A 23,537-nucleotide genomic window follows, 5' to 3' on the forward strand; every position below is an offset into this window, starting at 1 on the left:
CCCCTCGCAGCGGGGTGACACATACTGCACCCCCGCGCGGGCGGGGACAAGGGAAGCCGAACCCGAGCAAGGCGCCGACCTCCGGGTCAGCTCCGCACCTGAGGGGCGAGCGCGGTTCCGGGCGCCCCCTGCCGGCGAGGCGCCCCAGGGAAGGCGGCCCCAGCGGGGAGTCTCGCCTCCGCCCTGCCAGCAGCCCCGGCTCTCCGGCGGCAGCCGCCGCCCCAGAACCCCGCTGGCTCGCAGCGCCCGGAAACGGCAGTACCGACGCGGGACGGCGGCTCCTCACCGCACGCAGGCATGAGCCGGCTCGGGGCCGGCGCGGAGCTGCCGGGTTGGCAGCTGGGCAGCGGTAAGGGCGCGGTGGCGGCAGGTACCGAGCGCCGCGGGGCACGGGTGGGGAGCGAGCACCTCACCGGCGGCACCCGCGGGGGAGGCAGGTGGCATGGGGAAGGGAGCGGTCGAGAGAGCGGCGCTGCTGCCACCTGGCCTCTCGTCTCCTCTCTCTCAGCGCTGCGGGGTCTCGGGGGGCGGCCACGGCGGGACACCTTCGGGGCTGCCGGCCGGGTGCCATGTTGTGGCGAGCCCCTCTCCGCAGCCCCTGCGCTTCCTCCTCTCGCAGGGGTCTTTCCTCCAGAGGAGATGCATGGCCCCGCACCTGTGGATTTCCTTCAGGAGCTGCCCAGCTACCAGACGGCGCTGAGGCGTCGTGCCGCCACCGCCGGGGGCAACCAGGAGCGGCGGGCGGCCCCGCAGGACTTGGCGGGGCTTCGTGCTGCCGAGGCCCGGGGCCCGGGGCATGAGGGCAACGAGCTGGTTGCTTACCCTGCCAGGGAACACCCCGGGAGTATGGCGGAGAAGAGGAGATTAAGGTTAAGCTTTATACTTGTCTTCTACACGTTTTTATTGTTGTTGTTGTTAATAATTCTGGGGGCAGCCTTTTCTGTAGGGCCTGTTGTGAACGGGACAAGGGGTGGTGGTTTTAAACTGGAATAGGGGGGATTTAGACTAGATCTAAGGAAGAAGTTGTTTTAGAGTGAGGGTGGTGATACACTGGCCCAGGTTGCCCAGGGGTGGATGCCCCATCTCTGGTAATGTTCCAGGTTAGGTTGGCTGGGGCTCTGAACTCTAGTTGAAGGTGTCCCTGTTGACTGCAGGGAGGTTGGACTAAATGACCTGTAAAGAGCCCATTCAACCCAAAACATTCTATGATACTACCATTTCCTAACCACAGCACAGGTATGATGGAAGGCTGGAGCAGAACTGGGTTCATCTGTATCTGTTTCTGCCTGTAGTATGTGGTTTGGAGAAGAAGTTGTCTAGATACTCGTGCCAAAATATGGCAGGCTACCTCTGGCACCTCCAGCTGCAGGAATGTGTGCTTGGCTGGCATGAGGGAGTAGCTGACTGGGGGGAGGAATAGGTTAAATTAGAAGAAATTAATCAAAACTGGGAATTACCTCCAGCAGCCAAAGGTGGTTCTCACCGCCTCAGTGTTTTGTGCTTTTAAAGGTCACTGTGGGTTATCTGTCATCAGCAATCCTGTTCTCTTATGCCAGTGTTGCAGTTCTTGATTCTTAGCAGTTCTTCCAAAATACATGGTGCTCTCTCTGACATGGCACAGTATAGGTAGAAAGCAGCTACCCTACCAAATTACTCTGCTGTGAGCTATTGGCAGTTGCTGCCCCTCTGGTGGTATCACCCTTCAGGGAGGGGAATGCAGAGAGCATGCTTTGCCCTGCCTGTATTTCTTGGCTTCTTGTCTCTCTACTAGGCTGAAAACTCCTTGGAGGACATAGCTGTATGTAACAGCTGCATCTTTAAATCAGGTACTTTGTGGTTATGAACTAGGAGAGAGGTGAAAGTACAGTTAATAATCTGGTGCTTCACAGAGAACACGAGTTCCTTGCTTTAAGACTGGTGGGAAATGGGCTACAGCCTGACCCTGGAGTCAAGTTTAACCCTACAGACTGTACAAAAGGAACAGCAGATGGTCTATGGTGTGGCAAAGGAAAGTGTTTGATACTCTGAATTTTCATTTGAAGTTGGTTATCTGAAGTTCAATTCTTAAAACATTAAAGCAACTGCACTCCTGTGGCCATGGTATATGTTAGGAGCAGAGTTGGGATGTCCCGAGGTTTTTGAGCTCTTGGGAGATTCTGGTGGGGCTTCTTGGCACGCTTACAGATCATTATTCTGTGTGCATTGTGCAGCAGCTGCCAACACAAAATGCTTGGTGGAAACGTCCTGAAAGCTGAACACTCAACTCCTGCAGCAGATGAATATTCAGCCCACGCCTCTGTTTAAAATGCAGACCAAACACGGGCCAGAGAGTTCTCTCAAGTATTTAAAACACTGCATGCTGCAGCCTGCAGCTTCCACAAAATGAAGTGGTCTGAGAGTAGCTGTATTTCCACTTAAAGAAGAGTTAGTTCATCAGCTGCCTGTTTGATTGTTTCATACAGGCTCTAATTTGTTTTTCTGCCAAATTCCTATAACTTTACTTTCAGCTGAGGTGGCTAATAGAAATTTTGTCAACCTACAGCACCCGTGACAGCAGCTTGTAGTTGGCAGTGAGTCAGTTATGCACTTAAGTAGAGTTGTGTACAAGGTCTTTCAAAATTGAAACCTTTGTCTTCTGCTGTAGCGTAGTGTCCTCGTGGCTGCTTAACTGCTGCCCTTCAGGGGCATCGAAGGCTGGAACAGCGTTTACTGCATACAAGCAGATCTTCCAAGCTATGTTTCTGGGAAGTTTCTTAAAAGAAGAGAAAAAAAAAATAAATAAATACAAACTGAGCCACTAAAAATTTTCCTCAGTGCTGTCACTGACCATGTAGCCATTTTAAAAATGAAAACCTGTCTTATGGTATGAAAATATGTGAGAAATGATTAAAAGTTACAGTTTGTGGCACATCCTTGGTGTCTGTGTGCTGCTGTGTATTGGGCCCACGTATATGTTGGTGAAGAAGTAAACTCTGAAGTTGGTGGAGTTGGCACTGCATTAGGAATAGTGTGGCCAGCAGGAGCAGGGAAGTCATTGTGCCCCTGTACTCTGCATTGGTTAGGCCACACCTTGAGTACTGTGTCCAGTTCTGGGCCCCTCAGTTTAGGAAGGACATTGAGACACTTGAACGTGTCCAGAGAAGGGCAACAAGGCTGGGGAGAGGCCTTGAACACAAACCCTGTGAGGAGAGGCTGAGGGAGCTGGGATTGTTTAGCCTGGAGGAGAGAAGGCTCAGGGGAGACCTCATTGCCCTCTACAACTACCTGAAGGGTGGTTGTAGCCAGGAAGGGGTTGGTCTCTTCTCCCAGGCAACCAGCACCAGAACAAGGGGACACAGTCTCAAGCTGCGCCAGGGGAGGTTTAGACTCGAGGTGAGGAGAAAGTTCTTCACCGAGCGAGTCATTTGTCATTGGAATGTGCTGCCCAGGGAGGTGGTGGAGTCACCATCCCTGGAGGTGTTCAAGAGGGGATTGGACGTGGCACTTGGTGCCATGGTCTAGTCATGGGGTCTGTGTTTATAGGTTGGACTTGATGATCCTCGACATCTCTTCCAACCTTAGTTACACTGTGATACTGTGAAATTTTTCAACATACTGTAAAAGTGGGCTAATTAAAATCTAATCATTTCCCCACCATTTGTTTTCTATTACATACTGGAATGTGGTGGAGGAGTTAAAATGATGAAATCCAGATGAAGTATTTAAGCCTCTTTTATAGCTCTGGGGTTTTGTGCTTTTTAATTTGACATTCTGATTTTGAGATCTGTGAGTTCTCTGCAATAGACCCCAGTAATTTTCTGGTTTGAACAGCTGTATTTGTAACATTAAAAGAGTAAAGCAAAATATTTTGGAGACTCTGGTGTTTTTTTTGAGAGCCTCTTGATCAGAAGTTTTGGGGAAAGATTCTTCTCTTCCTTTTCCAGCCATTACTGTCTATGAAATCATGAATGGCAGCTTTCCTGTGATCCCACTGGCAAGTTCAGCTACATTTTTTCTGTGTTGTGCTATTGTTAATTGGATTGTTATGTTTTGGTTTGTTGGTTTTTTTTTCTCTCCAAGAGAGTGTTTTCTGTGAGAGGACTTGATATATATCAATTAACTTGATATCACAGCAGGAGGAATAGGTCATAGAGCTGTCAAGGTTGGAGGAGACCTTTGAGATCATCAAGTCCTCACCAGCTAGCGTGCGTTACTCCGACTTTAGCACTGTGTTATCCCTCTGAAGGCTGCAAGCAGACTCTGTTGTGCTAGGCTCTGTGAGAAAGTCCTTGTGCTCAGAAACTAATTCTTGATTATTAGGGACTATCAACAGGCTGATATAAAACGCTTATCTGGATGGAAGCAGTGGAAAAGAGCTAGCAGTAAATCACTGAAGAAAGTTCTTGGGGAAGTCAAAGAATTGTCATCTTACCTGAAGCTTTGGCGACACAATATTCACAGCATAGAAGGTATTCATTGTCTGATGTTGGTTTTTTTCCTTGTTCAAGTTGCCTCTGTTAGTCTCTTTCTCACGTGTGGCTGTGGTTTCAGCTATAACTGTATGTGCATAAGAAGTTACCTGCTTGGCTGACTGCTGACACAAAGGCCATGATGGAGTAGAAGGGAATATATTGGAGAGAGTTATTTAAAAGCCACTTTTCCATGTCAGTTCCATTGTGAACAGCCTGCAGTAGTTAAAACTAGCTTTAGTAATATTTCTTCTGTTAATTCAGTGTAACTGAAATGATAATTTGCTCATTCTGTGTTTCCAGTGATTTATCACCTTAATTGTTGGCATGTTTCTTCTGTTCCCAGGGAAATTTGGCACTGGCATCCAGTCCTACTTCTCCTTCCTGCGCTTTCTGGTCCTGCTGAATTTTGTCATTTTTATCCTGATGTTCAGTTTTGTTACCCTTCCCACCATCATTTCTAAATACGGAATATTCAACAGCAGCTTTGCTAAAATACCTCCCAAGAACATAGGTAAATGTCTTTGCTCTTTGCTGTTGTTTATGAGATTCCCGCTTTCCATAAGATTCTTCTCCACCTCCCAGGACAAAGAAATGCTGCTCTTAAAATGAGAACTTGACGTGTTTGGACTTGATCTTGCAGTTTAAAATGCATTACCATGTGAGTGACTTATCCTGCCTTTCTTTTGACAGATTCCCACTGCACAGTTTATGAGCCTAGTGGTAATAAGGGACTCACTTACTTCTATACTTACCTCAAAGATTTGCTCAGTGGCACTGTAAGTAGTTAGGTATTTGTATATTTTTAATTAAGTTTCTGTGTCTCACACAGCATGTGAAATGTGAAAACATTTTATTTAGGGAATGAAGCATTGATAATTGTGGAAAAAATGATAAGGCAGTGGGGTAAAATTAACCTTTATCTGTGAGAAGAGTTTTCAAACTGCCTTTTACGGAGTGTCCGCTGGTTGGCCACATGCTGCAGCCTGTGCCTCTCCTGCCAACTGCTAAGTGTTCCATATTCTGGAGCACACTGTCTGTTTTGATCTCAGGGTCCTTTTCATACAGCTCTTTGACTGGAGAAGAGAGGGATTCTCAAATGTGGTGTCTGCATTACAGTTGAGCAGAGGTGCTGGCAATACCTAGAAGCTACAAAATGTTACAACTAAACTCGCTGGCTAAATTACTGGCAGCCCCAGTAGTAATTTTAAATTTACAACATCATTGCTTAATTCCAGGTTGGGTGTAACTGGGCAGAGTCTGCCACTGTTAAAAATTCTGTTTAAACTTTGTGTTTTCACAGGGGATCCTTGAAGTGACAGCTTTGTTTTATGGCTATTACACAATAGATGCTGTGTGGATCAGTGCGATGAGGTACAACTTGCCACTAGCATATCTGCTGGCTACATTTGCCTACCTTGGATTAAGTCTCCTCTGGATAATAATAAGGTAAAGATGGTGGTATAGTTTAATTCCTGGTACCTGTTGCACAGTTTACATTGCATTCTTGTTTGTAGGGAGCATGCTCCATTGCAGAACTGGTTGGTTAAGGACATCGAAACACTTGAACGTGTCCAGAGAAGGACAACAAGGCTGGTGAGAGGCCTTGAGCACAAGCCCTATGAGGAGAGGCTGAGGGAGCTGGGATTGTTTAGCCTGGAGAAGAGGAGGCTCAGGGGTGCCCTCATTGCCCTCTACAACTACCTGAAAGGTGGTTGTAGCCAGGAAGGGGTTGGCTTCTTCTCCCAGGCAACCAGCACCAGAACAAGGGGACACAGTCTCAAGCTGTGCCAGGGGAGGTTTAGACTCGAGGTGAGGAGGAAGTTCTTCACCGAGCGAGTCGTTCATCATTGGAACGGGTTGCCCAGGGAGGTGGTGGAGTCACCGTCCCTGGAGGCATTCAAGGGGAGATTGGACGTGGCACTTGGTGCCATGGTCTAGTCATGGGGTCTGTGTTGATAGGTTGGACTCGATGATCCTCGAGGTCCTTTCCAACCTAAGCGATACTGTGATACTGTGGTATGGAAATGGAGGCTCTTTTGCTTGAGGATGCAGTGCCTCAAGGGAAACTGAGATAGCAAAGCAAACACATTTGAAGTATTAGCTTTTTGTCTGTATGTATGCACGTAAATAAAACACCCTCAACTATACAGCAGTTGTTGAGGACTATCTTGAGCCATCTCAGAGAAGCACTGGATGAGGTGAGAAGGTATGGCTGTGACTAAGTGCAGAGGGAAGTAAGCTGTCAGTCACATCTTTGTCTGATTTTTGGGTGCTTTAGAGCCTCACATTGACAGCTTCCCAGAGACTTGCTGCTTTAATAAAGCCAATGTGGCTGTTTGCTCATGAGAAGGTTGGGGGTGGCATGTGGCCTTTGGTGAGCTAGATCACTTGAGGTATTGATTTGGGTTTTATTTTCTGTGGATAAAACGCTGCTTTTCATGAGTGAGGTAAAGCTGCGTTTTTCTCTAGGTCTGTGGAAGGATTTAAGCAGAACTTGGTGCACGCTGAAGATCAGTTTCAGACTTACTGTAACAAAGTCTTTGCAGGCTGGGATTTCTGCATTACAGACCCAAACGCAGCACGGCTGAAACACCGCAGCTTGCTGTATGAGCTCCAAGTGAGTAACTTTCGTTTTCTATGATTATAGTGTCATACAGCTCAGATGGCTCAAAAAGAGAGGTGTGTGACTGGAGATAATGGAATGAGGATGAGAAGGGTCGTAGTAGTTTATGTTGGGGGCAGAGTGACCCACATCCTCTTGCCTGCTTTCTAGGTATCTAGAATTGCAGTGCAATGTGAGAAGGGCTGGTACTGATGTCGTTGGCCCTTCCCCCATTCTCTGGGGACTGAAGCCATCCTGTTAGCTGCTTGTCTTATCTGCCTCTTCCTCACACTCCACTCCTGCTTCCTGTGTTAGTTTCTATATAATCCAACAGGAAAAGCTATCCTGGCTGTGGGCAAACCCCTTGTACTGTTGGGAATCGGTTTCAGTGTTCTGTGTTCAAGTCTGCAGTGTGGTAGGTGGTAGTTTGAGGAGGAAGAAAATTCACATGGTACTCTTACACAAGTTGAGAGCATTGTTGCAGTAAGAAGATACTGAAAGGTGTTTTTGACACACATGCACATACAAAATGCAGGTGATAGACTCCCCAAATCTTCAGGACTCTTTTCAGAGAGCTTTAGAGGCTTTGTTAGTGAAACCAGTACCTTCTTTTTTCTCTCTCTACACCAGCAGCAGAGATTTGTGTACTGAAACAATTACCTTTAGAAAAGATACTTCCATTACAAACCACAAAGCAGTAGAGATTTCACAAATTCTATTGAGTTTCTTTTTCTACTCAGTAAAGCTTACAGTCATCTTTTTTTCATCATATAATCAAAGCTTCCTTTACTTACAACGCTTTTGCCTCTAGAACTCACACCTTAGAACAACTTGCCCCTTAATATTACTGTTAGACAGCAATAAGTCCTCAGAAAATACCTGGGTGATTGGTTAAATTGCTTTCATAGGCCATGCTGTGTTTTCACATTTGCTAGGGTGAAGCATCAAGTTTGTGACAAGCTACTCAAGACTGTGCTTCTTGCCCTGTGGGCCATCCCCCAATTTTCCTTCTCAAAGAGTAGGAGAAGGAAGCAATCATCTAGGGGGTTGGAACTAGATGATCCTTGTGGTCCCTTCCAACCCTAACAGATACTATGATACTATGAAGCTGCAGCCATAGCGGTGAGGCCTGGTTCCTTACCTGCAGGAGGAAAATGAGTAGGATGATTGACCTGTTTCAGAATTTAGTACCAAGCTGTCTGAGAAGTCCTTTGTGATAAGCAGGCAAATTGTCTGTCCTCAAGCATATATGTTACTGTTATAGTAAAGCTAAGGGGATTGTGAGGCACTTTGGCTACAGGGCCCTCAGCCTGAGGAGAGTAAGCACACAGGGGTTTCCACTCCCACGTGGACCTGTTTGTGCCAATGAAAATGCACTCTCAGTTTGGTGTGCTTCACCCTCCTACAACAAGCTATGGATTTACACATCCCAGAGGTTGGAGATGTGGTGTCAAGTGTTGTATGCTGCATCTTTTTTTCTTTTGTTTTTTTAGACAGACCTGGAGGAAGAAAGGCAGAAGCAAAAAATAGCTGAGAGGACCATGAAAGAAAAGCTACGCATCTACTCCCTGAGGATATTTATCAATATAATTGTTATTGCAGTTTTATCTGGGTGTTTTTACTCAATTTATGAAGCAACTGTCTTCTCTCAAGAGAAGTCCAATGTAAGTATCATATGACATTAGGAAAGGTTCCACGGGGCTGGTGATTACAGCAAGAGGAACTATTGTGAAAGAGTCAAGTATCTTAATATAGCACCTTTCATGAAAGGGATCTGGCAACACTTGCTACAGACTTAGAATTTCTTGAGTGGGACAGAGTGGGAAAGATGGAGAACTACATGCAGAAACATACCCCCCTCCCCCTATCCCCTCTCCCAGTGATGTTCTCCTCTGAGGAAGAGGCTTCAGTCTTGTGTGCCTTGGAGCTAGTGCAGCTGACAGGAAAGCAGCCCTCACCTTCCTTCCCATGTAGTTATTCTCAGCTCCCTGGGCTCTTCTGGTACAAGTGCTTGTGTATCTGGGAAGTGAACTGGCTGAGGGAACTGATCTAGTTAAACTTCATTATGATCAGTGTCTGGATTTGGTTAATTGCTTCACTGCAAAAATGAACAGAGGGGGAAGGGGAGAGTAAAGATTATGATCTACATTGTGGCTTGAGTTACAGCTACGTGGGGAAGCAGGAAACCTTTGAACAGAGAGTGTTTTGCAGAAGAAAAGGTTATTGCATCAGCAGTGAAAAGAATCAGGTTGGGTGGTGGTGTTTGGCCCTGGGAGGACAAGCAGATGGGAAGCAGAATAAGAGCAGACAACACTTTCATCAGTTTTGCAACAGTGATTTACTTCTCTGTAGGACTCCAGTGTTGAATTAACCTGACATGCATGGGAACCACACTTTCTCTCCCCTCTGTTCATTGGTGATGTGATGGGCACTGGTTGTGTGTGGGGAACACTGTGTCATGGTAGGCCCCTCTTAAAAAACTGCCAGGACTGCAGAGAGAGAAACAGCAAATCAGGACTAAAGAAGTGTTTGTGTCAGAGGTAGCATTTGAAGGTAGAGAAAGAGGACAGTACAACACAGGACAATTTAAAAGCAGTCTTACTTACTGTCAGCTTTATGTGTAAGGATCAGTATCTTGCCCTTGCCTACTCATTTGAGTAGATAGAGGAGCTTCTTAGGATAGTAGGAAAGTCAGAGGAGCTGCTTGATGCTGGTGAGAATAGCTTAAAACGCATTTGCACACTGGCAGAGTGGTAGCCTTAGTGCTGGGTTAGACAATGTAGTTAGACCCAAACCTTGGTGAGATGAGTCTTTTGAAACAAGCTTTAGGGAAGTGCAACAATACTCCTGGCTGGAGGTGGAGGGAGTTAATGGTGAATGGAACAGGAGAAGGCAAGGGTGTAGCATCAAACTGCAGTGGAGAGGCTTGTAGTTCCACATATAGCTGGAGGATGAAGACTGAGTGAAAGATGTTGCCTGAATCCTGGTCAGGAGAGGTTGGCAGGCAGCTGAAGGGAGCATGATGTCAGGCAAGTGCTGCTCTGAGTGTTTTCTTTCTCATCTTGTACAGGGCGTCAGCAATGAGAACTTTCAAGCTAATCTCTTGGTGCAGTATTTGCCTTCCATAGTAATCACACTGGCCAACTTCATTGCTCCTCTCATCTTCTCATTTCTGATCACATTTGAAGATTACTCACCAGCCTTTGAAATTAAGCTGACACTCTTGAGGTAACAATGTTTTTGTTGTGACCTTGGTAGGCTTTCAGTACTGTAAACATTGAAACATCATTCACAGAGAAGTTGGACTCTGCACTGGAAGGCCTGGGCCCTGGAAGCCAAGCAGGCATTATTTGGCTTGTGTTCAGTTGGAAGATTTAATTTTAAATGTGGAAACAGTCTCCTGTTTTGATGACAGTACAGTGCAGTCATTTCAGTGTCCAAGTTTTCCTCAATTCCATTTAGCTGTGTGGTCTGGAAATCAACAACCTGAATAAATAGTAGAGAAGTGGCTGCAGAGCTGTGGATTCACACTGCTTTACATGCAGCAGTTCCTTGAATGAGCAAATATGTATGTACTGCAGTGACTGTAGCATGGCTTTGCTCAAGGCAGGAGCTAGAAATACTGTGATAAAAGCTGTTTCACTGTGAGCACAATGAGCTAGCATTTGGCAGCTCAGGGCATTAAGATCTGGGTTGAAGCATCTGAACTCTCTACTTCCCTGTATTTCCAATTTGGCTAAGTGCCTCTGAAGGCTTGAAGCCAACTGAGAGAGAAATACTGCCCAGGATTTGTCACCAGGCCTCTCAAACTGTGCTTGAGGGAAGTGCAGCCCATTGTGGTGTCAAGATCTGCAGCTGGAATGACTGATCTTGGAGCAAGGGATTGGAGCCTGAAGCAGAGAAGGTCAAAAGCAAGTGAACTCACTGCTAAGGAAAGAAATGTGTTTAGTTAGCCATTACGTTAAAGCTCTGCATGACACTGCTGTGTTCCAAGCCTGCCTTGGACTCCTGTGCAAGTGGATCCAGGTGCCAGAATGGCTCTTTTTGGTCAGGTTTGCAATTGGGGGTTGCCTTTCTTTCAGGTGTGTCTTTGTGCGCTTGGCCAACATCGGCGTTCTCTTGTTCTCGCTGTGGAGTCAAATCTCCTACTGCGCCACTGACGAGTGTAAGACCTGTGGATACAATTACGAACTCTATCCTGTAAGTAGATTTATCTTGGTCTTTAATCATCTGAACTTGTGAGTAGAGATTTGTTTTTCCATGAGACTTGATTGTCTAGAGGCGTTCAGAATCAGCTCCGGGGCTGCAGTTCGTGTTACGGCTGGTGCTGACTCTCGTTGGTCAGCGCAAACCTGTACAGTTCTTAAAGACAACTTTTGTTTCTCTAAAACTCTGATTTAAATTAGTCCACTGGCAGATTGTTTAGCATAGAATTTCTGATCACCATGAGGATTGTTTGAGGTAGCTCTCTTTCAGAGACAGTTGTGTTTCCTGCTTTGGCAGGGTGGGATTGGACTCCATCCCTGGAGGTCGCTTCCAACCCCTAACATTCTGTGATTCTGTGTTGCTGCCTTCTGCTTCTTTGAGACAAATGATCTTTCCTGAAAAAAATCCCCAGACCATCTAACAAACAAGTAAAAAGTTTGGCATGGAAGCCTCTGGAACACTTCAGTTAAATATGGGAGTTAAATTGAACTTTGTGGTGTAACTGACAGAGGTGTTTGTTGCTTTAGTGATTGGCAGATTTCTCTTTCACCTGTTGTTTAGACTCCTAATCTTGTACTTCCTGATTTGTTTCTGTAGTGCTGGGAAACTGAAGTTGGTCGAGAAATGTATAAACTGATGATATTTGATTTCATTATCATTCTTGCTGCAGTCCTGTTTTTGGACTTTCCTCGAAAGTAAGTGCCCCTGCCTTCTGAGCATCCTTTTGCAAATGACACATGAACCATGTTTTCTTTATTTCTGTTACTAATTCCCCACATTTCTGACCAAACTGCAAAAAATCCATTCCTGGTGCTTTGAGCACTTGTTTGCTATTCAGGTGGCTGTGAAGTTGCTTTTTTCTCTATCATAGAACCAATAAAGTTGGAAAAGACCTGAAAGGTCATCAAGTCCAACCTGTCACCCAAGACGTCATGACAACTAAACCATGGCACCAAGTGCCACGTCCAATCCCTCTTGAACACCTCCAGGGATGGTGACTCCACCACCTCCCTGGGTAACACATTCCAATGGCTAACGACTCTCTCTGGGAAGAACTTTCTCCTCACCTTGAGCCTAAACCTCCCCTGGTGCAATTTGAGACTGTGTCCTCTTGTTCTGGTGCTGGTTGCCTGGGAGAAGACACCAACCCCTTCCTGGCTACAACCTCCCTTCAGGTAGTTGTAGACAGCAATGAGGTCTCCCCTGAGCCTCCTCTTCTCCAGGCTAAACAACCCCAGCTCCCTTAGCCTCTCCTCATAGGGCTTGTGCTCAAGGCCTCTCCCCAGCCTTGTTGCCCTTCTCTGGACACATTCAAGTGTCTCAATGACCTTAAATTGAGGGGCCCAGAACTGGACACAGTACTCAAGTCCTTATACTTGAGTATATATTTTTTTTTCTCCAGGCATTTTACTGTGTTGTTTTCTAATGCTTAAATAGTATCTGTGTAGATACTAGAATTCATCTAAACTCTCTAACTTCATTTTAGGATTCATGATACTCTTTGTTTCCAGGTTGTTAGTTGCTCATTGCTCTTGCAAGCTAGTTCAGTGGTTTGGATTGCAGGAATTTGGAATTTCTGACAATGTCCTGGAAATCATTTATGGCCAGACCATCTGCTGGATTGGAACCTTCTTTTCACCGCTCCTCCCTGCAGTAGCAATGATAAAATACTTCATTGTCTTTTACATTAAAAAGGTAATGAAAATGTGTGGTCAACAAACAAAGCTGAGCTCACATCTCTCTGGGGTTTGTAATACAGCATGCAGTTGATTCTAAACAACAGCAACAACAGAAAGCTAAAAACATGTGGAAATGAGGTAATGGCATTCTGTTTTCTGTAGGCTTAATGCTTTTAAGTTAGGAAGGTAGAATTTTGCTCTGAAATCAAGCAAACCAACTCTTTAATAAGTACCTCTTCAGTTATTTATCTGGGTGGGCTTTGTTTTGTTTTAATAAAACCTTTGTATGTAATAAAGTCAGTTTTTAACACTTCTCTGCCTGTATCCATATGCTACCAACATGGCTTAGAGCTGGGACAAAATTTTGCCAAGCTCTTAAAAATTTGCAGGCAAAATGGAAAATCCAAGCTGCATTGGATGTTCAGGATGTGGTTTGTGCATATCCTAGATTCATAGAAAGGTTAAGGTTGGAAAGGACTTGAAAAATTGTCTAGTTCCAACACCTTGCCGTGGGCAGGGACACTTTCCACTAGCCCAGGTTGTTCAAGGCCTCATCTAACCTGGCCTTGATCACCTCCTGGGAGCAGGCATCCACAGCCTCCCTGGGCAACCTGTTCCGATGTCTTCCCACCCTCACTGTGAAGAATTTCTTTCTAATCTCCAGTCTAAATCTCCCCTCTTCCAGCTCAAAGCCATTGTCCCTCATCCTCTCACTATGAGTCCTTATCAAAAGTCCCTCCCCAGCTCTCTTGTAGGTCCCCTTCAGGTACTGAAAGGCTGCTCTAAGGTCTCCCTGAAGCCTTCTCTTCTCCAGGCTGAACAACCCCAACTCTCTCAGCCTGTCCTCCTAGGAGAGGTGCTCCAGCCCTTTGATCATGCTCGATAACCACACAGCTGTGCATCAAATTCTTACTTATATTTTAGTTCTTACAAGAGAGAATGTGGCAGAACACAGCTAAAGGCTGTGCCATGGATCATACATGAAATTACTCTCAGTTGACTGTATGAGGTCCTCTGGGTCAAATTCTTATTCAAACAGGAGGCTTGGACTTAACACCAGTCAGTGGTTGAAGGGAGAATGGCTGTATGCTAGCTGGTAGCGTATTTGGGAATGGAAAATTCAATTGGTGGGCAAGTTTGTTTGGATGTATGAATGTAGATGTGCTGGTAACAGTCTCTCAATTTCCCTCTTCAGATCAGTTTGAAGCACACACGGAAGCCTGCAGCTAGGCCAATCAGAGCATCGAGTTCCAATTTCTTCTTCTTGGTGGTGCTGTTGATTGGGCTTGTCTTGGCTTTTGTCCCCTTAGGAATCAGCATAGCATAGTAAGTGACAATTTAACTTCTATCAAGTTTGTTCCAAGGTTGTCAGTTCCCTGAAAGCAGGCACACAGTTGGGAATGATAAACTGGAATAAAATACAGTAGTGTGTAACAAACCAAATTAGAACTTAGTTCATATAAACAAACATTGCAGTTTTAAAGACCATATTGCCAAAATGGTGCTGGGCTTGTGTGGGATTCTTTTATCTTTACATTTTGGTGTAGCATCTCCTTTCTGCTCTGCTTCTTTGACAGCATTCCCTCCTCAAAGGCATGTGGGCCCTTCCGGAATTTTAACACTTCGTGGTCAGTTGTTCCAGATACAATACTTGAATTTCCAAAGGGGCTGCAGCAAGTCCTTTATGGCATAGCATCAGAGGCCTTTGCAGTGCCTTTTTTTATGGTCATATGGTGAGTACTGTGGAGACCTGATTCAGTCATACAGCTGCTTCCTTACTGAGCTGATACTGAACAACTGTTAGATCAGATTTTTCATCTGCAGTCAAACACCAAAGCCCACATACATTCTCAGCTCCAACTTCTTATGCATTCACACTCATTAGCCTTATTCCATTTCCTCTTGTGTGTCCCATATCTCACACTTGTCTTCCTCAAAAGTCTGGACTGTGAAACGTTCTGCAGATTAACATTGTAAGTCCTGTGATCACAGATCCTGTCTACAAACCTTGATGTAAAAAAAAAACCCAAACAACAAACCCACCCCAGCAAACAGATCTTGGAGCCATATTAGCTGATACTTCTACAACTTCTGTGCCTGAGAAACAGTTCATTTCAGTCTCCACCCAGCCCTTTCTTCCATAACATGTTTCTGTGCTCTGAACTGAACCTGTTATTGCACACACAGGAAATAGCAAGTCCTCTGTTTTCGGTTTGTGGGGTTTTGTTTTGGTTTTCTTTATCATAAAGCCTGTCTAAGAGGTGGAGAATGTCTTTCACTGCTGCTCCACTGCTTAATATTATTTGGAAAAGGACAAAACATGAGTTATATAGGCATTTGGGCCATTCTGGTTCTTGTTGCCAGTCTTCCTCATGTAATGCCCTGTGGATTATCTGTGTCACAGATTACATCTGGAAAATACTCTGTAGGAAACGGCTGCAATACTGATCAGTGGCTGCTTACCATAGTTAGAACCCCCAATGGGTGCAAAGAGTTACTCATCTGAAACCTCATTAAACTTTTTGAGAGCAATGAGCAACCCCCCCATACATACACTTAGAGCAGGGCAGAAACAGAGCCATCACAACACAACCTGTAACATCTGAAAGTGGCTGTGCTTCTAAGTCCCCTAGCACTATCCCTGCCTGCTGGCAGCACAAATACCTTAGCAGATGCTTTGGAGCAGAGCTAATGCCCAGCCTGCCCCACCTGTACATTGACTTTTTAAAACTTCTCTTTTTGTTCCTCCAGCAGCTTCTGATCTGATGTAAATGCACAAACCAGCAATTCCTCTAGCTCATAACAGCCTTTCTCTGACTAATTCTGTTTTGCCTGATGTTAACATTTAACGTTGGTTTGTTTGCAGCCTTGTTATGTTCTATTTTATTGCCTTGGCTGGAGCACACAAACGAGTGGTTGAGCAGCTGAGGGAACAACTGGTTATGGTAAGCTCTGAATCCACTTTTCTATACCCTTAAAGTTTTTCTTTGTCAGGAATCAGGTGTGCAGAGGAACAACCTGATGTTTGCACAGGCTGTGAAGCATGGTTGACAAATTGCACAGAGGAAAATGGTGGAAGTCCTATGGCATTTCTCAGTCTAGTTGGTTTTCCTGGGTATCAGCTGCAGCTGTAGCAACTGCAGCAAAGTCTACTGCTATCAGGCAATGTGCATGCATGAGGCATGCTTCTGAGAAGCAGTGTCCCTGTTCTTCATCTCTTGTCTTGCTTAAACCCACCCACTGCATGACTTCTTTTCTGACAAACAGGAGCCTGAATCTTGTGCTTCCTGTCCCCTTCACCATCTTACACAACCCCTGCTTCTATTTCCTTCTCTGCTTTCAAGAACAGTGACCCAACTCCCTGTCTTTCCTTCCAAGCCTATGTTACTGCACCATATCTGATCTACTCCTGAGTGCAGGTCACAGAACTACTTGCAACAGCAGGTACTCAGTGGAGCGAGTCACTGCTAACAGTTTCTTTGGTGCCAGTGCAGACATGCTTCTGTGTGCTGCCATGTTTAACAGTGTTCATACGCTGTTGTCTGTCAAACCCTGCTCCACTCAGAACCTAGCCTTACTAGTAAGACTGCTCAGTTTGCTAGGGTATAGTCCAGTTCTTGGTTTGTGCTTTTAGATACAGCATTTAACCACCCAGCCTTCAAAACACACTGTCCTGGGGAGAGATGTCTAAAGAGGAAGGAGTTTGGGAGCAAAGCCTCACTGCTTTTTCAGGGCTTCTGGGAAGTACAGTTTCTAGCTTTTAGGTGTGCAAGATGTGTCTAAGGCAGAACTGTTTATGTGACCTAACATGAGAGAAAAGAAGTCCTGGCTGTTACAATTTTTGACTTGTAGTTTAGAGTGTGCAGGGAGCCCCTAATGAGAGTACAATGGGATGGGTGCACCTGTTTATTTCTAAGAGAGAAATGAGCTGCTCATATGTAACTTGTGCTGCTTCTGTTCATCTGGAGCATACTCTTTGTTCTGTCTTTCTAGGAGAGTCGTGACAAGCTGTTCCTAATCAAACAAATAGCAGAAGCTCAGAGTCATCATTGAAAACAATGAAAAGCCAGAAGAACTTGACTTCCTGAAACTCCTAGAGCCACTACATAAGAGTAGAAGCATCTGCAGCACCTAAAAACTGAGCAGCTGATTAGCACCCTGACACTGTGGTTTGTGTAATGGACACTTAAGGCCTTACTCTTGATTGTGCCAGTGAGCCTTAAAGTTTCTATGACTGGAAATTTAGCTAATTTATACTATGTTAAACCTGTCCAAAAATGGTAGGGTAGGACACTTACTGCTGCTACAATTTCAAGGTTTTTTGGGATTTAAGTCCCTGTTTTTTCAGGGTTTTTGGGAAGAACTTTGTACTGTTTTTACAAATGAGACTTTAAGAAGGGTGATGGAGGGGAAAGGTGTGACTTTCCACATTTCCAAATCACTTCTCTTTTAAAACCAAAGCAAAAGACCACATCACCTGTCAGTATTGTGAAAGAGTGCATGGGAGAAGAAAATACAGCGTGGGTTTGAAACCAGTTTTATAAAGATAGTTGAGACTTTACTTATTTTGCTCTGAGCTAGTAATTGCAGTTGGAACACTGGATAACTTCACAAAATGGTTCACAGAAAATCAAGCTGGTAAGAGCTCTGAATAAACACTGGGCCTAGGAATAGACCACCAGTCAGGTCACCAGCTGGTGCACACCTCTCACAGGGAAAGGCCTTGCTGGGGCACCAGGTCCCTGCTGTAGAGCAGCCTTTTTTTGGTGTTAAGGCATTATTACTTGGGTTTTGCTCTTGTACATCTTGACTACTCTTCTCTTGGTTCTAAAATGTGAATATTTGAGAGTTAAATTATAGTTTGGAGATACAGCATTCAGCAGCTTGTGTCAGTGCCTTTAAATTCACGTTTCTGCTCTCTGAAAGGAGATGATTGAGCTGTGTTTCTAAGCTGATTACTACCTGTTTCCTTCATTGGAAGGTTGTGCTTGAGGGTTTTCTGTACAGAATTGTTTAGTACTTGAAATTTGCTAGTAGCACACTGTTAGTTGATACATGAGAGACTGTTGTTATATAATGTTCTGGAATGTTTTCTGTCTTTATTGTAAAAAAAAAAAAAAAGATAGAAAAATCACATTCAATAATTATTTTTAAACATAACGGCTGATGGTTTTTGAAAGTAGTTTGCTACTGAGTTTGCTCCTCCGAGCCTCAGCTGGGTCCGCAGACGTCTTTCCGCGCCCAGGGGGTGTAACGCTCCTGCTGTTTCCCGCCTGCAGCTGCCACCAGCGGCCGCCCTCGTCCCGCAGCGGGTTCCTCGGCGCCGCGGGGGGCAGGGGCGGCGCGCCGGTGCCGGTGCCGCTGCCATGGCAGCCGTGGGACGCCGGCGGTGCGGCAGCCGTGGGGCCAATGGGAGCGGCGCGGGGCTGTGGCCCGCGGAGATGACGTAGTGGCAGCGCGACGCGTGGAGCCGTCGGGGTCAGCGGGATGGAGGTGGCAGCAGTGGCTCCGGCGGTGTGGCGCTCGCTGGGGCAGTGCCGGCTCCTCCGCTGCGGGGCGGGTAGGAGCTCGGGCCGGCTCCCGCGCCCGCCCACCTCTCACCTGGCGGGGCGTCGCCCCGAACGACGGCCGCAGGCCCGGGGCTGCCTTGGAACGCCGTGCCCCGCGGGTGGCGGTGCCCTTCCGCCTCGGTCGGGGACTGGGCGGCGGCAGAGCTCGCGTCACCTTTGTCTCTCCGGCAGGTGCCCGGGAGAGGTGGCCCTTGCCCGCCGGAGGGGTGTCCCGCAGGCTGTGCAGCACGCGGGTGTCTCTGGAGGGCATCAACAAGGCCGTCGTAGACCGCATCATCCGGGTGGACCATGCCGGGGAGTACGGGGCGAACCGCATTTATGCAGGACAGATGGCAGTTCTGGGCAGATCGAGCGTGGGACCCATAATCCAGGTTAGCCAACCTAAAAGCGACCGCGCCGCTGCTGCTTCGTTGACATTTGGTGAGCAATGGCCGAATGAAGCTGTACGGCGATAGCTGTGTGTACGTTTGAACTCGGGAGTTTGTGAAGAGCAGTGGGAGGACTTGTTAAGGGAGGTACCACTACCGCAATTGCTGTAGGAGCATCCCAAAGACTTATTTTGCAAGTTCCCTGTTTATCCTCATCTGCCTTTCTTCACTGTTTCCTCTTTGTGATGCGAGTAACCTTACCTCTGCTATGAAGGTGCGAGGGGCCTGGGCTGTTTTGTTTTATTTTAGCTAATTAGTTTTATTAGAAATGCTTACTTTTACTGGGTTTATGCTTTACTGGGATGTGTCTCCTTTGCAGCAAATGTGGAATCAAGAGAAAGCTCACCTGAAAAAGTTCAATGAGCTGATGGTTGCCTACAGAGTTCGACCTACTGTTTTATTGCCTTTCTGGAATGTAGCAGGTTTTGTTCTAGGTAAGTTTGTGTTACTGCTATTGTTGGGGGTTTATGAAGCCTTCAAATGTATAAATTAATTTGTATTGCTTCAGTTTTCTTTGTTTGCTTGTGTTTGGTGCCACAATCACAGGGGCTGGAAGTGCTTTACTGGGAAAGAAAGGTGCAATGGCTTGCACAGTGGCAGTGGAAGAGAGCATATCAAATCACTACAATAACCAGATCCGAACTCTGGTAGAAGAAGACCCAGAAAAGTACAAAGAACTATTGCAGGTATTTAACTGTGCCTTCTGAAAGTACTTTAATTGAATTAGCTATCACAACTTTAGTCTTCTAGAATAATATGCTCATAGAATTTGCAGTAGATGTTCTTGTTCTGTCTCTTAGAATGCTGAAGCCAAATGAAATTTTAAGTTCAGAGGATGTTTTATTCCTTCAGGAGCACTGAACCTGTTGGGTAGAGACAATGCCCAGGTGCCTGTAAGCTCTGAGCCCTTTCTAAAGCAATCCTAGTTATTTGCAGACCTCTTGAGGGAAAGCTCTTAAATCCTTTTTGTCCCAGTTTGAAAGAAGAGAGAAATAGTGTCCTGTAGCATATGCTAGCACGGGCAAAAGCCCTGTTGGCTTACAGAGAGACATCCTTGCTGATTATCTGGCAAGGCAGGGACCTTAACTCCATTATTGAAATTGTCAGAGCAATTTGTATATATGAAACTAATTAGCATTTAGAGTTACTGTGAGTATAGATTTCCTTGATAGTGAAGAATCCAGCCATACATTAACCAGCAGCTTGGTTCTTAAATACTATTTTTGAGACTACTAAAAGATTGGGGTAGGATTGGGGAACGCTGGGTAAGCAATTCCCTTCTTGCTGAACTGGAGAGTCAGGTCTTTGAGAAGCTTTTGAGAGACCTGGGCATCAGATGGCCACTCTGGTGCATGCAGTAGTCAACAGTGCATAGTTTTGTATACTTTCTCTGCCAAATAGGCTTACTAATTAACTGTGTTTTTAAAGACAATAAAGCAGTTTCGGGATGATGAGCTGGAGCACCATGACGTTGGACTTGAGCACGATGCAGAAGCAGTAAGTACAACCTTAACTCATTGGCACTGTTAGTGAGGGTGTAGATGTGGTGTTCCTATCTTCCATATTCAGTGACTGTGATGTAATTGAGAAATAGAAAACAAAAGTGCTTGGCATTCTTTCCTAAAGATAAGAAAAGGCTGTAAGGTAGAGCTTCCTTTTATTTTACATACAGAACTGAACTGAATTTGTTGGAACTCATGCCAAGTGTTAAAATCTCTGGTTTTTCCTGAGAGGTTCCTCTGCATAGTTCTGAAATTTAGATGAAATATTTTTGCAGATAAGACTAATAAATGGCATCCCTACAGCTGGGAACTTGAGACATTGCCTTGAAAAATGAGTACAAGCATGTTAGGAAGTAGGAAATATTGAACTCCATTCTGTGCTGCCTTCTCATAGAATAGAATTAACCAGGTTGGAAAAGACCTTTGAGATCATTGAACCTATCATCCAACACCATCTAATCAACTAAACCATGGCACCAAGCACCCCATCCAGTCTCTTCCTAAACACCTCCAGTGATGGTGATTCCACCACCTCCCTGGGCAGCACATTCCAATGGCCAATCTCTCTTTCTGTGAAGAACTTCTTCCTAACATCCAGCCTAAACCTCCCCTGGCACAGCCTGAGATTGTGTCCTCTTGTTCTGATGCTGGTGGCCTGGGAGAAGTGACCAACCCCCACCTGGCTACAACCTCCCTTCAGGTAGTTGTAGACAGCAATAAGGTCTCCTCTGAGCCTCTTCCTCTCCAGGCTAAGCAACCCCAGCTCCCTCAGCCTCTCCTCACAGGGCTTGTGCTCCAAACCCCTCCCCAGCTTTCTTGCCCTTCTCTGGACACCTTCCAGCAACTCAACGTCTTTCCTAAAGTGAGGGGCCCAGAACTGGACACAGTACTCAATGTGTGTCTTTGAATGTGTGACTTCTCTCATCTTTCCTTCTTATATTTTATGGAGAAATGGAAACATCCTGCAGAATTGGTGATTTTTAATTCAGTGCTCTCTCAAGTAGCTTAATCTACAAACACAGGTGCATTTTAGTAGGGGTTTTGCCTTTTTTGGTGCCTTTTTAGATCATGCTTTCTACTCCCTACCACAGCCTCCTTGAAATATTTCATTAGACATCTTCAATCTTTTATTCTTTGTTTTCCAGGCACCACTTTATTCTGTTTTGAAGACAGCCATACAGCTTGGATGCAAAGCTGCAATATTTTTATCAGAAAGGATTTAGTGATGCTTTCCATGCTATTTGTGGTAATAAACTGTGACGCAGAAGCCTGTGGAAATTGCAGAAGACTTGAGTTCTTTTATTCAGCCTTTTACTGTTTTCTTCACTGAACACCTGAGTCAGCTGTCCTTTGTCACACTGAGTTCCTGTTGAGAAAGTGCCTGTAGTAAAATCATCTGAGCTGCATGTGAATAAAGATGGCAGAGCTGGGTGTGTATGAACCCAACCTCCTCGCTCAGAGACCGTTCACAAGGTGGCAGCAAAACCTGTGTGTGTGACGTGATTTATATACGCAATGAAATCAGCTGGAGCTCATCAGCTCCTTTTAAAATGATTAATACTGACTAAGTAGGATATTTCTGAGCTCTCTTTCCATGGTAAGTAAATGAAGCACTAATAAGTGGTTTTCAGTCTGTCTTGAGTAAAGATTGGCATTCTGAAACTCATTTGAAGAAGACATTTGGGGATTTGGTTTTGATTTTGGGGTTTTGTGTTTTCAGGTTCAATTTGGAGTTCTTCAGCAGAAATTTTCTTTCTTTGTTCCTTTGGGTTTGGCTTGGGTTTTGGTTTGGGTTTTTTATTGATGAGGGTTTGTTTTTTGCTTGGTTGGTTTTGGTGGGGTGGGTTTTTTTGGTGTGGTTTGGGGGATTTTTGTTTGTTTGTTTTTTTTTCTCTGTATCCTGAGTGTGTAAGGAGTCAATCCCTGATCTAAAGCAGAAGGAGAGTGCAACCTGAAGCACCAGTGACATTGCACTTAATTCTGGTAGGTTTATCTTACTTTGCTTCCAGCTTTAAGTGGCTCTTGAACAGAGATGTTCTTGCTTTCTTAATGTTCAAACAGTTTCCCCACTTTCTGCTGGCATCCTGGCTGCAGCAGTTCTGTTAAATGCTAATTGGAGATGGTAAAATTACAGCAATGGAATCAGAATGTCATAAGGATGAAGGATGCTGCATACAGTGGGTTTGTAAAACAGTCTGGAAGCCAAACCAGCCACTGTCCTGGTCTCTAAGCCATTACACCAGGACTGAATACTGGAAAGGCTGTCTGTGGGTGGTGCTACTCAGCTGAAGCCTGATATTCTCCAAAGCTTTAGATTAGATACTCTCTGAAGATCTTGGCAATGGTATTCAACAGCTGTGGGATTTGCTGCTGACTTAGAGAAGCATTCATGTGATCCTTGGTCCAAGATGTGGATGGCTTCCCAGACCATCACACTGCTCACTTGGGGCAGCAACATTTAAGAGGCAAATCTCATTTCTAGTGCCTTCAGTTTGGCCACAGGCTGGGAACATCAAATACCAGGAGATTGCCATGTGAGGTCAGTGTGTTTGGCCATGTCTGCAGCAACTGTCAGTGTTCACAGCAAGTTCTTTGTCCTCGGCAGCTGAAAGCGTCCTGCACGTTGGAGTGGGCTGTCAGAGAGTAATGCTCTCTCTAGCTGTGAGCGTTGGGAGAACAACTCTGCTTTATGCTCCCAAGCAGGAATTGTTCCCTCTGTTTTTCACTGGAGCAGCATGTTTGTGCCCAGCCTTCCAAGAGTGGGTGAGCTGCTCTTCAGCCACTTCCAGTGGCTGTGCATCTCCCTGCTTGCTGGCAGTTACTCTTTTGTTGTTGTTTTACATGGAAAATGGAGTTGCTTTTTGCCTCCCTCAGGCAAAGAGACATTTTTTTGTTGCTGTTTAAAAACCTGTTTCTGGTTTTGAAAACCTACAAAAGCTAATAGAAGGTTACAGAAGGACTAGAGATGCTCAAATGCTGGGCAGAGTGTCTGCTGTAGAGATGCTGCAAGGCTCTTGTTTCTTTGTGCTATTTTGAGGCAGAACTAAAGCTGACTAATGTCAGCCATCCTGCAAGGGGCTAATGGCAGGTGGAGACCGA

At 45.5% G+C, this 23,537-nt stretch overlaps 2 protein-coding genes across 2 annotated transcripts; both read left to right on the forward strand.

Annotated features, from left to right (window-relative positions):
- Positions 1-218: 218 nt before the first annotated feature.
- On the forward strand, positions 219-17,483 carry TMC7 (transmembrane channel like 7). The gene is made up of 16 exons (XM_068146843.1): positions 219-349; positions 620-869; positions 4,300-4,448; positions 4,795-4,962; positions 5,142-5,227; positions 5,752-5,897; positions 6,921-7,068; positions 8,547-8,717; positions 10,124-10,281; positions 11,136-11,253; positions 11,857-11,954; positions 12,771-12,954; positions 14,134-14,264; positions 14,516-14,671; positions 15,805-15,883; positions 16,932-17,483. Exons 1-16 carry the CDS (start codon positions 298-300, stop codon positions 16,989-16,991), a joined length of 2,154 nt encoding a protein of 717 aa, XP_068002944.1. The 5' UTR covers positions 219-297; the 3' UTR covers positions 16,992-17,483.
- Positions 17,484-18,390: 907 nt separating this feature from the next.
- Positions 18,391-21,879, forward strand: COQ7 (coenzyme Q7, hydroxylase). The gene is made up of 6 exons (XM_068146844.1): positions 18,391-18,498; positions 18,680-18,879; positions 19,256-19,370; positions 19,483-19,622; positions 20,365-20,433; positions 21,584-21,879. Exons 1-6 carry the CDS (start codon positions 18,426-18,428, stop codon positions 21,659-21,661), a joined length of 675 nt encoding a protein of 224 aa, XP_068002945.1. The 5' UTR covers positions 18,391-18,425; the 3' UTR covers positions 21,662-21,879.
- Positions 21,880-23,537: the final 1,658 nt, after the last annotated feature.

Source organism: Melanerpes formicivorus, unplaced genomic scaffold (assembly GCF_026170545.1).
Source record: "Melanerpes formicivorus ecotype bairdi unplaced genomic scaffold, bMelFor1.0.p_v2 SCAF_14, whole genome shotgun sequence".
Taxonomy (NCBI): domain Eukaryota; kingdom Metazoa; phylum Chordata; class Aves; order Piciformes; family Picidae; genus Melanerpes; species Melanerpes formicivorus.